Here is a 16,654-nt window from a genome sequence, read left to right on the forward strand (position 1 = left end):
GGGTCAACGCAGCCGTCTACCAGCAAGTTTTAGAGCACTTCATGCTTCCTGCTGCTGACCTGCTCTATGGAGATGGAGATTTCAAGTTCCAACAGGACTTGGCGCCTGCACACAGCGCAAAATCTACCCATGCCTGGTTTACGGACCATGGTATTTCTGTTTTAAATTGGCCCGCCAACTCCCCTGACCTTAGCCCCATAGAAAATCTGTGGGGTATTGTGAAAAGGAAGATGCAGAATGCCAGACCCAAAAACGCAGAAGAGTTGAAGGCCACTATCAGAGCAACCTGGGCTCTCATAACACCTGAGCAGTGCCAGAAACTCATCGACTCCATGCCACGCCGCATTAACGCAGTAATTGAGGCAAAAGGAGCTCCAACCAAGTATTGAGTATTGTACATGCTCATATTTTTCATTTTCATACTTTTCAGTTGGCCAACATTTCTAAAAATCCCTTTTTTGTATTAGCCTTAAGTAATATTCTAATTTTGTGACACACGGAATTTTGGATTTTCATTTGTTGCCACTTCAAATCATCACAATTAAATGAAATAAACATTTGAATGCATCAGTCTGTGTGCAATGAATAAATATAATGTACAAGTTACACCTTTTGAATGCAATTACTGAAATAAATCAAGTTTTTCAAAATATTCTAATTTACTGGCTTTTACCTGTATAAGTCACACTGGAGCCCGGCCAAACTATGAAAAAAAACTGTGACTTATAGTCTGAAAAATACGGTGTATATCTGCTTGACTTATGATTTCAAGGCAAGTTATCCTTCAAATTGTACATTGTAAAAATGATAGATTTTAAAAGTTCAGTAAAAGGTTATACAGATTATTTCTATAAATGAAAAACAGTACTCCTGTTTTTACAGTACAATTTTGGCACCTAAGGTGGCAGTTTTTTTTACGAAAAACTGCGGTGCCCTTTTTCCATTTACAGTAATACACTGTCAAATGAACTGTAGATTTCACAGGGGAAAAAAAGTGGCATCTCAGTTGTCAGATTTTTACCATCAAAAAACTGTGGAACCTTTTTTTCCTCTTACATATTACTTACTGTATATGCTGTAAAAAAACACAAAATTCTGGCGACCAGGCAAGATCTACAGATTTGTACCGTGTACGTAAAGAAATGGAATGATCAAATGCATAGGCCATTGTGTAATAAAATATTTTACATCTACTGTATATTATTCACTGTTACACGACCCTCTGAAGGCAGCCATAACTACTGTAGGATGTAAGAGGATTATGTGCCCCCCCTCCACACACTAGGGCCAATTTAGTGTTGCCAATCAACCTATTCCCAGGTGCATGTCTTTGGAGGTGGGAGGAAGCCGGAGTACCCGGAGGGAACCCGCGCAGTCACGGGGAGAACATGCAAACTCCACAACAAAATTAAAATGGTGGCCAGATACGACGTATACTTCCTGTTTCCAGTTTAGGCCATGCCCTATGAGTGTGATTACCCGCAGCCCCCGCTGACCCCCCTTTTTTGAAGGTACGTAGAAGCCAGTGACGGGCAGTCAGGGGAGACAGGTGAGGCGGGGCCTCACGTGCCATCATGGAAAGAAAAAAAATTTCAAAAGAAAAAAAAAAGTAATTTTCCATTTAACTTCACCAGTTTTAGATTATTTTTTATTCGAAATCGCTGAATTTTCACATTTGCCGTTCAAATACTGAGAAGAGACTTGCGGTGAGTCAGCAGCCAGTTGAGGCACGTCACTGAGTTGAGCCTCGCCATGGATTGCGCAATGACTCGGCTAACTGCTGGCCTGCTGTGCAGTGAGACCGTATTGCTATATGAATTATATTATACATTTACTGTGTGAGGCTCGCAGTAATCCCGCCTCCTGGTGGTAGAGGGCGGTAGTGATCCCAGGGATCATTTCTGCGACTACTCGGCTGCAGAAGAAGTGACAACAAGCAGCAACAGTTAGCAGCGATCGTTTATTTTTTCCTCTTGCCTGAACTTTTAACATGGAGGATTACATATCTGAAATAAAACTGGACTTTCAATCGAAGCAGGAGTTAATACTTAAAGGAAGATCTCCATCGAGACAGAGAGACTTTTAAAACTGAAGAAAGATAAGGAAGACTTCTATAAACAAGTTATTGATGCTTTTGTTCAAAAGGAGCTGCGCATGGACTTCATTTATAAGTAAAGGTAAGACCATAATAACGTTTTTTTAATTAAATGTGCTTTTTTGTGTGCTACAGTTTGTATGTGTAAAGTTAAAGTTAAGTTAAAGTACCAATGATTGTCACACACACACTAGGTGTGGTGAAAATTGTCCTCTGCATTTGACCCATCCCCTTGATTACCCCCTGGGAGGTGAGGGGAGCAGTGGGCAGCAGCGGCTCAGCGCCCGGGAATAATTTTTGGTGATTTAACCCCCAATTCCAAGCCTTGATGCTGAGTGCCAAGCAGGGAAGAATGCTGGTATGAGCTTTTAAACATAACCCGTTAACTGCTGCCAATCAAATGGTGAATAAGATACTCTTTAGGGTTGATATGTTTGTAAATCTGACTGTGATGAAGTCAGTGCCTCACCAGCCATCAACCTCACCGCACGTCACTGGTAGATGCCACGCCCCCTTCCTGGGGGTGTCATAAAAAAACCCACTTCCAGTCATAAAACAATTATCCCCCCACAGTCCCCGCTGACCCCCCATTTTTGGAGGCACATAATCTTCTGATGAAAGTGAGTTTGACACCCCTGACATAAATGGACCCGATTTTCCTAAAAATGACCCCTTTGACTCTCAAATTTTATGCCGTCGACCACGTATGTTGATGTCAACTTAAGAGAGCATCAGGTGTTAAGAGTTCTCCATGTTTGTGTACGTTATGCAGATACTTTTATTTTGAAGAATTTTGTTTGACAATGTCAGTTCCACTTCCAAGTTTACTTGTGTTACTTACAGTAACTTGTTTCTCTCTGCTGCTTTCAGTTGGTGCACTGGTCATTGAGGATGTCAGTATTTTGAATAAGCAGTGTTGGGTTAGTTACTGAAAACCAGTAACTAGTTACAGTTACTAGTTACTTTATTTCAAAAGTAGCTCAGTTACTAACTTAGTTACTTACACCAAAAAGTAATGTGTTACTGTGAAAAGTAACTATTTAGTTACTTATTTAAAAACCTTTTTTTTTTTAAGGCTCCCATTAATGCCCTTTTAGCCTCCATTTCAGTACTGTTATTGCACTGGAGAATAATACAATCCTTGGATTGTATTATTGTATCATTGTGTCTTGGATCTTTGATCCAAGACACAATGCATGTCAGGTTGTGATCAACTTGACATGCATTTGCATCACTGAACTCTGCTAAGCAATGTGGTCTACATACAACACACAAAGGCAAAGATATGTTTCAAAGGGCCAATTTATTTTGGGCCAGAACAAATTGACAAAACTATTTTAAATAGCTGCAATATAACATACATAAGTAACAAACCGCATAATAACATGTCACAACATAGCTGTAAACCTGGCTTCACCCAATGAAGGCACACTTGACATGATTATATGTCATGTCACTATATACAGCACACATACGGCTATACACACGGTTAACCAGGCATTTTTTCTCTCAAGGAATTGTGAAATAAAATCATGTCTTCACTGAAGCCCAGAACACTCTACGCCAGTGGTCCCCAACCACCGAGCCGCGGCCCGGTACCGGTCCGTGGATCGATTGGTACCGGGCCGCACAAGAAATAAAAAAAAAATAAAAAAAATGTTTTATTCTTTTTTTCTTTTTTTATTAAATCAACATAAAAAACACAAGATACACTTACAATTAGTGCACCAACCCAAAAAACCTCCCTTCCCCATTTACACTCATTCGCACAAAAGGGTAGTTTCTTTCTGTTATTAATATTTCTGGTTCCTACATTATATATCAATATAGATCAATACAGTCTGCAAGGATGCAGTCCGTAAGCACACATGATTGTATTTTTTTATGACAAAAAAAAAACCAACCTTTGAAAGTAACACTCCAATGTCTATTAGTGGAGCTGTACACATGTTCTTATCTGTACTCTAAAGTTCAAATTTGAATGACAATAAAAGGAAGTATCTAAGTGTACATATAATACAATACCCCATAAAGACAGTATGAAAAGTTTTATTTTTTTTTATTTGCAAATGTATTAAAAATACAAAAAATTCAAATACACATGTGCATACATGTATGAAGATATATACAGTCGTGGAATTAACACATTATTATGCCTAATTTGGACAAGCAGGTATGGTGAAGATAAGGTACTTTTTAAAATGTTTTATAAAATAAGATAAATAAATTAAAAACATTTTCTTGAATAAAAAAGAAAGTAAAACAATATAAAAACAGTTACGTAGAAACTAGTAATGAATGAAAATTAGTAAAATTAACTATTAAAGGTTAGTACTATTAGTGGACCAGCAGCACGTATAATCATGTGTGCTTACGGACTGTATCCCTTGCAGACTGTATTGATATATATTGATATATAATGTAGGAACCAGAATATTAATAACAGAAAGAAACAACCCTTTTGTGTGAATGAGTGTAAATGGGGGAGGGAGGTTTTTTGGGTTGGTGCACTAATTGTAAGTGTATCTTGTGTTGTTGATTTAATTAAAAAAAAAAAAAAAAAAAAAAAAATATATATATATATATATATATATATATATATATATATATATATACAGGTAAAAGCCAGTAAATTAGAATATTTTGAAAAACTTGATTTATTTCAGTAATTGCATTCAAAAGGTGTAACTTGTACATTATATTTATTCATTGCACACAGACTGATGCATTCAAATGTTTATTTCATTTAATTTTGATGATTTGAAGTGGCAACAAATGAAAATCCAAAATTCCATGTGTCACAAAATTAGAATATTACTTAAGGCTAATACAAAAAAGGGATTTTTAGAAATGTTGGCCAACTGAAAAGTATGAAAATGAAAAATATGAGCATGTACAATACTCAATACTTGGTTGGAGCTCCTTTTGCCTCAATTACTGCGTTAATACGGCATAGCATGGAGTCGATGAGTTTCTGGCACTGCTCAGGTGTTATGAGAGCCCAGGTTGCTCTGATAGTGGCCTTCAACTCTTCTGCGTTTTTGGGTCTGGCATTCTGCATCTTCCTTTTCACAATACCCCACAGATTTTCTATGGGGCTAAGGTCAGGGGAGTTGGCGGGCCAATTTAGAACAGAAATACCATGGTCCGTAAACCAGGCACGGGTAGATTTTGCGCTGTGTGCAGGCGCCAAGTCCTGTTGGAACTTGAAATCTCCATCTCCATAGAGCAGGTCAGCAGCAGGAAGCATGAAGTGCTCTAAAACTTGCTGGTAGACGGCTGCGTTGACCCTGGATCTCAGGAAACAGAGTGGACCGACACCAGCAGATGACATGGCACCCCAAACCATCACTGATGGTGGAAACTTTACACTAGACTTCAGGCAACGTGGATCCTGTGCCTCTCCTGTCTTCCTCCAGACTCTGGGACCTCGATTTCCAAAGGAAATGCAAAATTTGCATGGTTGGGTGATGGTTTGGGGTGCCATGTCATCTGCTGGTGTCGGTCCACTCTGTTTCCTGAGATCCAGGGTCAACGCAGCCGTCTACCAGCAAGTGTTAGAGCACTTCATGCTTCCTGCTGCTGACCTGCTCTATGGAGATGGAGATTTCAAGTTCCAACAGGACTTGGTGCCTGCACACAGCGCAAAATCTACCCGTGCCTGGTTTACGGACCATGGTATTTCTGTTCTAAATTGGCCCGCCAACTCCCCTGACCTTAGCCCCATAGAAAATCTGTGGGGTATTGTGAAAAGGAAGATGCAGAATGCCAGACCCAAAAACGCAGAAGAGTTGAAGAAATCTAATTTTGTGACACACGGAATTTTGGATTTTCATTTGTTGCCACTTCAAATCATCAAAATTAAATGAAATAAACATTTGAATGCATCAGTCTGTGTGCAATGAATAAATATAATGTACAAGTTACACCTTTTGAATGCAATTACTGAAATAAATCAAGTTTTTCAAAATATTCTAATTTACTGGCTTTTACCTGTGTATATATATATATATATATATATATATATATATATATATATATATATATATGTATGTGTGTGAAAAAAAATCACAAGACTATTTCATCTCTACAGGCCTGTTTCATGAGGGGGGGTACCCTCAATATATATATATATATATATATATATATATATATATATATATATATATATATATATATATATATATATATATATATATAAACCGATACCGATAGTTTCCGATATTACATTTTAACGCATTTATCGGCCGATAATATCGGACATCCCTAATTGTAACATTTAGGACTGGAGGAGTTACTCCAGCTGTTCTGTGTCCACTCATGTATGAACAGGAAGGGACGTGACCCCGCCCCCTGCGTGCCTGGCAGCCAATCAGAAGCTCCCCTGTGATAATCCGCAGATATAAATGGCTGACACGACCACATCTGCTTCACCCAAAGTCCAAGTCTGTTGTTGTCAACAAGTAGTCAACCTTGAAAGTAAAACAGTGATGGAACACTCCAAACAAGCCCAGTACACTTCGAGTGAACACTCAAAGCCGGCTCAGTACACTTCGAACGACAAGACAGACAGCGGGGACAGCAGCTCCGTGCTCAACGGACACTTTGACGGGATGGTGAAAAGGCCACCTGCTGCTTCCCTGACTGCGGCCACCGAGTGCGGCTCGGACCGGGCGACGGTGATGGAGAGCTGGAAGGAGGAGCGCACCAGGAGCGTGGAGGACAACGAGATAAGTCTTCCGTCCCTGGCCGCCGCGTACACCACTATCCTTAGGGGGCTAGGGGAAGACCCGCAGCGGCAGGGGCTCGTCAAAACTCCGTGGAGAGCCGCGACCGCCATGCAGTTCTTCACTAAAGGCTACCAGGAAACTATCATTGGTGAGTACTTACAAACTGCTTCTTTTCACAAGTAATACCTTGTTTTTTATGCAAGGAACATTTTTAGCAGTGTTGTAAACCAGGGGTCCCCAACCTTTTTTGCAGCAGTGACCGGTTTAATGTCGGCATCATTTTCACGGACCGGCCTTTCACGTGTGCCAGATAAATATAGCAAATAAGTGCATGAAAAAATGAATACATGAACAAACTAAACATGACGTTGAATTAGTGGGAGCGCCTGGCCTTTTCCTTCAGCAAAAAAGTTCTCCATAGACTTGTTTTTTACTCATTTTTGCTAGTAGTAAGCTTTTTTTTTAGCTTTAATATCTGATGGGGGTGATACATCACATTCAAGGACAAGAGCTTGGATATATATAATATCAATCAATCAATCAATCAATGTTTATTTATATAGCCCTAAATCACAAGTGTCTCAAAGGGCTGCACAAGCCACAACGACATCCTCGGTACAAAGCCCACATACGGGCAAGGAAAAACTCACCCCAGTGGGACGTCGATGTGAATGACTATGAGAAACCTTGGAGAGGACCGCATATGTGGGTAACCCCCCCCCTCTAGGGGAGACCGAAAGCAATGGATGTCGAGTGGGTCTGACATAATATTGTGAGAGTCCAGTCCATAGTGGATCCAACATAATAGTAAGAGTCCAGTCCATAGTGGGGCCAGCAGGACACCATCCCGAGCGGAGACGGGTCAGCAGCGCAGAGATGTTCCCAACCGATATACAGGCAAGCGGTCCACCCCGGGTCCCGACCCCGGACAGCCAGCACCCCATCCATGGCCACCGGATCTGTGTGTCTCCCCTTCCACAAGGGATAGGGGGGAGCAGAGGAGAAAAGAAAAGAAACGGCAGATCAACTGGTCTAAAAAAGGGGGGCTATTCAAAGGCTAGAGTATACAAATGAGTTTTGAGATGGGACTTAAATGTTTCTACTGAGGTAGCATCTCTAACTGTTACCGGGAGGGCATTCCATAGTACTGGAGCCCGAATAGAAAACGCTCTACAGCCCGCAGACTTTTTTTGGGCTCTGGGAATCACTAATAAGCCGGAGTTCTTTGAACGCAGATTTCTTGCCGGGACATATGGTACAATACAATCGGCAAGATAGGCTGGAGCTAGACCGTGTAGTATTTTATACGTAAGTAGTAAAACCTTAAAGTCGCATCTTAAGTGCACAGGAAGCCAGTGCAGGTGAGCCAGTATAGGCGTAATATGATCAAACTTTCTTGTTCTTGTCAAAAGTCTAGCAGCCGCATTTTGTACCAACTGTAATTTTTTAATGCTAGACATAGGGAGACCCGAAAATAATACGTTACAGTAGTCGAGACGAGACGTAACGAACGCATGAATAATGATCTCAGCGTCGCTAGTGGATAAAATAGAACGAATTTTAGCGATATTACGGAGATGAAAGAAGGCCGTTTTAGTAACACTCTTAATGTGTGACTCAAACGAGAGAGTTGGGTGGAAGATAATACCCAGATTCTTTACTGATTCGCCTTGTGTAATTGTTTGGTTGTCAAATGTTAAGGTGGTATTATTAAATAAATGTCGGTGTTTAGCAGGACCGATAATCAGCATTTCCGTTTTCTTGGCGTTGAGTTGCAAGAAGTTAGCGGACATCCATTGTTTAATTTCATTAAGACACGCCTCCAGCTGACTACAATCCGGCGTGTTGGTCAGCTTTAGGGGCATGTAGAGTTGGGTGTCATCAGCATAACAATGAAAGCTAACACCGTATTTGCGTATGATGTCGCCTAGCGGCAGCATGTAAATACTAAAGAGTGCAGGGCCAAGAACCGAACCCTGAGGAACTCCGCACGTTACCTTAACATAGTCCGAGGTCACATTATTATGGGAGACGCATTGCATCCTGTCAGTAAGATAAGAGTTAAACCACGACAAAGCTAAGTCTGACATACCAATACGTGTTTTGATACGCTCTAATAAAATATTATGATCGACGGTATCGAAAGCAGCGCTAAGATCAAGAAGCAGCAACATAGATGACGCATCAGAATCCATCGTTAGCAGTAGATCATTAGTCATTTTTGCGAGGGCTGTCTCCGTAGAGTGATTTGCCCTGAAATTATGCACTTTAACTACTATAACAATAAATGATAATAATGGATTAGATTTTATATCACGCTTTTCTATTATTAGATACTCACAGAGAAGTGGGAACCCATCATTCATTCACATCTGGTGGTGGTAAGTTACATTTGTAGTCACAGCTGCCCTGGGGTAGACTGACGGAAGCGAGACTGCCAGTTTGCGGCTACGGCCCTTCCGACCACCACCTATCATTCATTCACCAGCGTGAGCGGCACCGGGGGCAAGGGTGAAGGTGTGCCCAAGGACACAACGGCAGCGATTTGGATGTCAAGAGGCGGGGAGTGAACCCGCAACCCTCAGGTATCTGGCGCGGCCGCTCTACCCACTACGCCATATCGCCCACCATACTATGGTCACTTTGTTCCTGATCTGCCCTGATCTTAGGTCATCAACCTGCCGCGGACTGCAGATGGGACCTAGCTTTTGGCTACGATTTGGCATCTTTACATTTTATATGTGTATCAATGCGCATTGTCCCATGTAACAAAGATGTAGCAAATATAACAAATGGCAACTTCCTATCAGGAATGTTATAATACATCTATGAACAAGCTTATTGATGTGTCTGGTGGGACTGGCGATAGTTCAGTAGGAGAAAATGCGGTCTGTTAGAAATTATTTAATGTCTCTGTGCGGCCTGGTAGCAAATGCGTCACGGACCGGTGGGGACCACTGTTGTAAACGACACGCACATGCAATGAACTAACTTTTCATGGTGCTGAAGACACATGTCTGAGTCTGGGGTGTCCAAAGTGAGACCCGGGGCCAACTGTTTTGTTTTCATTGGCCTCAACATGTTATAAGTATAATTAAACACGATTACACTTATAGGAATGGGAACAATGGCCTAAAATGTATATTGCGATATACACCGTCGCCTCTTATGATAATGATGTAACCTCCGTAGATATTTATTATTGCTGTATTTATACATTTGGCAATAAACTAGTTATGCAAAACATAAATATCCACTGCAGAGGGTGCTGGTTTTCAGGAGGATATACAGATCATCCGGAAAGTATCAATCAATCAATCAATCAATGTTTATTTATATAGCCCTAAATCACAAGTGTCTCAAAGGGCTGCACAAGCCACAACGACATCCTCGGTACAAAGCCCACATAAGGGCAAGGAAAAACTCACCCCAGTGGGACGTCGATGTGAATGACTATGAGAAACCTTGGAGAGGACCGCATATGTGGGTAACCCCCCCCCCCCCCCCCCCCCCCCAGGGGGTTATTCACAGCGCTTCACTTCTTCCACATTTACTCAAAAATAGAATACATTCATTGTTGTCCTCACATTTCTAAACACCCATAATGACAATCCTCAAGTGAGAAGTGTTGGTTTTCATCCAGGATGTCTCTGTACATTGCTGCATTCATCTTTCCCTTTATCCTGACTAGTCTCCCAGTTCCTGCCACTGAAAAACAGCATGGTGCTGCCACCGTCATGCTTCACTGTAAGGATGGTATTGACCTAGTGATGAGCGGTACCTGTTTTCCTCCAAACATGACGCCTGGCATTCACGCCTAAGAAGAGTTCAATGTTTCTTTCATCAGACCAGAGAATTTTCCTTCTCGTGATCTAAGAGTCTTTCGGACGGCGTGGCGCAGTTGGGAGAGTGGCTGTGCCAGCAACCTGAGGGTTCCTGGTTCAATCCCCACCTTCTACCATCCTCGTCACGTCCGTTGTGTCCTTGAGCAAGACACTTCACCCTTGCTCCTGATGGGTCCTGGTTAGCGCCTTGCATGGCAGCTCCCGCCATCAGTGTGTGAATGTGTGTGTGAATGGGTGAATGTGGAAATAGTGTCAAAGCTCTTTGAGTTCCTTAAAAAAAAAGGTAGAAAAGCACAATACAAGTATAACCCATTTACCATTCAGATGAATTTTCGCAAACTGTTTTACTTAGAAATGGCTTCCGTCTGGCCACTCTACCATATAGGCTTGATTGGTTGATTACTGCAGAGATGGTTGTCCTTCTGGGAGGCTCTCCTCTCTCCACAGAGGAATACTGTAGCTCTGACAGAGTGACCATCAGGTATTGTCTGTGTTGGCCCTGTGATGAGGTGGCGACTTGTCCAGGGTGTACCCCGTCTTCAGCCCGAGTGCAGCTGGGATAGGCTCCAACACTCCCTGCAAACCCCGAGGGGGACAAGCGGTAGAAAATGGATGGATGGATTCACATTCATTAAGAGAGACAAGAACACACATCTTGTTTTTTTTATACGATTCTAAAGAGAAAAAAACGCTCGCAAGATGCAGCTAATGGGAGTCCCCTATGTGGCTTTTAAAACCTTCTAAAACAACTTCAAAACCCTCTGTCAACGTTTTATATACAAACTGTAAGTTTAAATAAATATTGTAGTAACAGGCAAGTTCATAACAATATGCAATATGTACAATAATTACCGTATTTTGGTCAATTTAAGCATTACCGGAACTTATTTCTTGGCCACGTTTATTTCAGTGCCCATAGCAACGGACTTCCTACTTCTGGCAACAAACACGTGTGTTTCTACTTCCGGCAATATACGCGTGTGTGTCCGAATCATGGCAGACTTTGTAATAGATGACAAAGATGACAATTGAGGATTCACAACCTTATCTTTTTGGAACTGAATATACGGAGGATGAACTACTGGTAATAGAAGCTAAGCGAGTACAAAGAGAGTGTGAGACGTTGGAGAAGACAGAAGCCGAGAGTCAGTACCGGTGTTCTGGCGAAGAGAGCACAAAGAAAGACGAATTGTTTGCGCCAACAAACCCTGCGGTGGCAAAAAACTTTTTTCCACCTATCCAAAATCAACTGTAAGCGTCCACGGCCAAGTTGACCAAATGGACAACTATCTATCGAGTAAGTCACTACAATATTGATCATGATGCTTGTTATTATAACTCCATACACTGTCAAGCTAGCTGTGTGTAAACAAAACATGAAATATGGGCTAATACTTTACAGATACTGTAATATGATTGTTCATGTTTTTCAGTCAGTATAGATTGGTGTCTTATCGCATTGTGTTACAAACTCAAACGCCATTCAGCTGCTGAAGCAGAAGCTAGCTTTCCTCTTGCTAATGCCGTAGCATGCCGTCGCAAGGCGATGTGTTACTACGCTAGAAAAACAGTTCTTCAGTGTTATGATCTGGCAGGCTGCTGCCTGTTTTCATTTTGTTGCTGTACCTGGTTTCTGGGTCACGGCGCGGAGCCACCCACGCGCACACCTGATACTAATTTCCTCCTGACAACTTAAACCAGTGGTTCTCAAACTTTTTTTGTCATCCCCCACTTTGGACAAGGGCGAGTTTTCAAGCCCCACCTGCCCCCATCGCCCCAACAGAACGCTAACGCCAAGCTTAACATTTTCAAATTTATTGAACATCAAGTAACATCAAGTTGTATACATTCAAACTCAATAACATAAAATAACATCAAGTTCAATAATAAATAAAATAACTGTGCAGCTGTGGTATAACTTGCCCATCCATCCATTTTCTACCGCTTATTCCCTTTGTGGTCGCGGGGGGCGCTGGAGCCTATCTCAGCTACAATCGGGCGGAAGGCGGGGTACACCCTGGACAAGTCGCCACCTCATCACAGGGCCAACACAGATAGACAGACAACATTCACACTCACATCCACACACTAGGGCCAATTTAGTGTTGCCAATCAACCTATCCCCAGGTGCATGTCTTTGGAGGTGGGAGGAAGCCGGAGTACCCGGAGGGAACCCACGCAGTCACGGGGAGAACATTCAAACTCCACGCAGAAAGATCCCGAGCCCGGGATTGAACCCAAGACTACTCAGGACCTTCGTATTGTGAGGCAGATGCACTAACCCCTCTGCCACCGTGCTGCCTGGTATAACTTGCATCAAGTTCAATAATAAATAAAATAACTTGCATCAAGTTCAATAATAAATAAAACAAAAGTGTTATAACTTGCATCAAGTTCAATAATAAATAAAACAAAAGTGTTATAACTTGCATCAAGTTCAATAATAAATCAAAAAAAGTGTTATAACTTGCATCAAGTTCAATAATAAATCAAAAAAAGTGTTATAACTTGCATCAAGTTCAATAATAAATCAAATAAAAGTGTTATAACTTGCATCAAGTTCAATAATAAATCATATAACTTGCATCAAGTTCAAAATAAATAAAATAAAAGTGCCACTTTGCAATCTTTGCAAAAAAAAAGGAGGAGCTATGCATTTGGGAAGACAGGGCAAGTGACAGCACTTTGCCCCGGGAGAGCCACCTTGCGTCACTGTGAAACACATACTTGCCAACCCTCCCGGATTTTCCGGTAGACTCCCGAAATTCAGCGCTTCTCCCGAAAACCTCCCGGGACATATTTTCTCCCGAAAATCTCCCGAAATTCAGGCGTACCTGAGTGACGTGTCGACAGCATGTTTTCACGTCCGCTTTCCCACAATATAAACAGCGTGCCTGCCCAATCACGTTATAACTGTAGAAGGATCGAGGGCGAGTTCTTGGTTTCTTATGTGGGTTTATTGTTAGGCAGTTTCATTAACGTCCTCCCAGCATGGCAACAACACACAACAACAGCAGTCACGTTTTTGTCTGCCGTAAAGCAGTTCGTCTGCCGTAAACAGCAATGTTGTGACACTCTTAAACAGGGCAATACTGCCATCTAATGTACATGCATATGTGACATTAACATCTAGGGCTTTTAGAGAGTGCAGTGCACAACTGCGCACACAACAAGGAGACGAAGCAGAATTCATCATCAGAGAGGGTGTTCAGCATGGTTAGAAAAATAATGACAGAGAATAGAACAAGGATGGACAATTCAACCCTTAACTCAACAATGAGTAGATGAGTGTTATGTGTGTGTATATGTGTAAATAAATGAACACTGAAATTCAAGTATTTCTCTTATTTATATATATATATATATATATATATATATATATATATATATATATATATATATATATATATATATATATATATATATATATATATATAGCTAGAATTCACTGAAAGTCAAGTATTTCTTTTATATATATATATATATATATATATATATATATACATATATATATATATATATATATATATATATATATATATATATATATATATATATATATATATATATATATATATATATATATATATATATGTATATATGTGTGTGTGTGTGAAATACTTGACTTGGTGAATTCTAGCTGTAAATATACTCCTCCCCTCTTAACCACGCCCCCACCCCCAACCGCGCCCCCCCACCCCCACCTCCCGAAATCGGAGGTCTCAAGGTTGGCAAGTATGGTGAAACAGCACGGCTGTATGATCAGCTCCCATTTCCTCACACAGTGCAGAGAATAGTCGCGCTTTCAGTGGTCGTGTTTTGATCAAATTTACCGCGCTCACAACATGTTAAAACCTCATTGAGTTCGGGGCTGAGCTGCCTTGACGCGAGTGCTTCCCGGTGAATGACACAGTGTGTCCAATGCGCATTTGGCGTAACCCTCTTTATTAAAGCCTGCAGCTTGTTTCTTGACCCTGCCATGGTCATTGCGCCATCAGAGCAAAAGCCCACACAGTTTTCCCATTTAAGGTCGTGTTCTTTGAGGAAACTGTCCATTATCTTGAACAGCTCATCAGCAGAGGCTCTATTTTTGATGTATTTGCAAAACAGCAAATCCTCGCATAGTGACTCGCCATTCACAAAGCGGACGTATGCGATGAACAGGCAGTCTTTATTGCTGTCAGTAGCTTCGTCCACTTGTAAAGCAAAACGACTTTATTTTCATTTGTCTCCGAGTTGTTCCTCAAGATCACTTGCAATGTCGCATATACGTCTCGCCACTGTGTCGTTTGACAGTGGGACAGCTTTTCATTTTGCTGCGCTTGTCTCGTCAAATTTGTTCCGCTTAGCCCCGCCCCCATTAGTTACTGTTGCTATGTCTGTCAAACTTTTGCTCCTACCTAGAAATGTAAAGCCTACAGGAAAAATAAGTAATTTACATTGATTTATAAAGCGGATTTCACAGACAGAATCACAAAGTGATTTACAGTGTGTATAGAAAATGAAAGCATAGTAAAAAAAAAAAAAAAAATTAAAGTGAAATTCCCTCCCGTTCCTCGCGCCCCACCTGTCATGTCTCTATTCCCCACCAGTGGGGCGCGCCCCACACTTTGAGAAACGCTGACTTAAACTCTCCAGTTCATTAACTCGACACAAGTAGATTCCTGATGGTTCATCCTTCCAGTCATGTTTATCTTCTCTGCTTTGGCTCTGCTCACGCTTCTTGTTTTCCGTGGCTCAGCCCCGGCGTCGCCATGTAGTGTTAACTGTAAACTCTCCACACCTTTTGTGTGAAATTTCTGTTTCTACAGACCTTTTGTGTGCATCTTTAGCTTTTTGTTATGGCTCGTATTTATTTTTTTGCTTTGCATTGGGGTCCTACTCTGGCTAGGCCAATCGTGACACGAAGTATTCGCTCGTACAATAACAATGTCGGTCCAGCTTGGTTATTATACAGGTTACGGAACATAAATGAAGTATTGTTGGCGGTTTTTGGATACATTTGAGTAATTTAGAGGCAAAATTGATTGCTCCCATTAGCAGCATTGCTAGCCACCAAGAACGAGTTGATTATAACAAGTTAGAATTCAACGCCGGATAGTCGAACCTCGGATTCAGGAGGAACAGTGTGGTTTCCGTCCTGGTCGTGGAACTGTGGACCAGCTCTATACTCTCGGCAGGGTCCTTGAGGGTGCATGGGAGTTTGCCCAACCAGTCTACATGTGCTTTGTGGACTTGGAGAAGGCATTCGACCGTGTCCCTCGGGAAGTCCTGTGGGGAGTGCTCAGAGAGTATGGGGTTTCGGACTGTCTGATTGTGGCGGTCCGCTCCCTGTATGATCAGTGTCAGAGCTTGGTTCGCATTGCCGGCAGTAAGTCGGACACGTTTCCGGTGAGGGTTGGACTCCGCCAAGGCTGCCCTTTGTCACCGATTCTGTTCATAACTTTTATGGACAGAATTTCTAGGCGCAGTCAAGGCGTTGAGGGGATCCGGTTTGGTGGCTGCAGGATTAGGTCTCTGCTTTTTGCAGATGATTTGGTCCTGATGGCTTCATCTGGCCAGGATCTTCAGCTCTCACTGGATCGGTTCGCAGCTGAGTGTGAAGCGACTGGGATGAGAATCAGCACCTCCAAGTCCGAGTCCATGGTTCTCGCCCGGAAAAGGGTGGAGTGCCATCTCCGGGTTGGGGAGGAGATCTTGCCCCAAGTGGAGGAGTTCAAGTACCTCGGAGTCTTGTTCACGAGTGAGGGAAGAGTGGATCGTGAGATCGACAGGCGGATCGGTGCGGCGTCTTCAGTAATGCGGACGCTGTATCGATCCGTTGTGGTGAAGAAGGAGCTGAGCCGGAAGGCAAAGCTCTCGATTTACCGGTCGATCTACGTTCCCATCCTCACCTATGGTCATGAGCTTTGGGTTATGACCGAAAGGACAAGATCACGGGTACAAGCGGCCGAAATGAGTTTCCTCCGCCGGGTGGCGGGGCT

General features: G+C 42.1%; 1 protein-coding gene across 1 annotated transcript in view; it reads left to right on the top strand.

The window, feature by feature from the left end:
* The first annotated feature begins 6,546 nt into the window (after positions 1–6,546).
* The window catches only part of gch1 (GTP cyclohydrolase 1), a 79,370-nt gene continuing 69,262 nt past the window's right edge, over positions 6,547–16,654 (top strand). Inside the window, exon 1 of the mRNA XM_061975058.2 lies at positions 6,547–6,973. Within this exon, the coding sequence (XP_061831042.1) occupies positions 6,586–6,973 (388 nt within the window). The 5' untranslated portion in view covers positions 6,547–6,585. The remainder of the gene's footprint in view (positions 6,974–16,654) is intronic.

Source organism: Nerophis lumbriciformis, linkage group LG15 (genome assembly GCF_033978685.3).
Source record: "Nerophis lumbriciformis linkage group LG15, RoL_Nlum_v2.1, whole genome shotgun sequence".
Lineage (NCBI taxonomy): Eukaryota > Metazoa > Chordata > Actinopteri > Syngnathiformes > Syngnathidae > Nerophis > Nerophis lumbriciformis.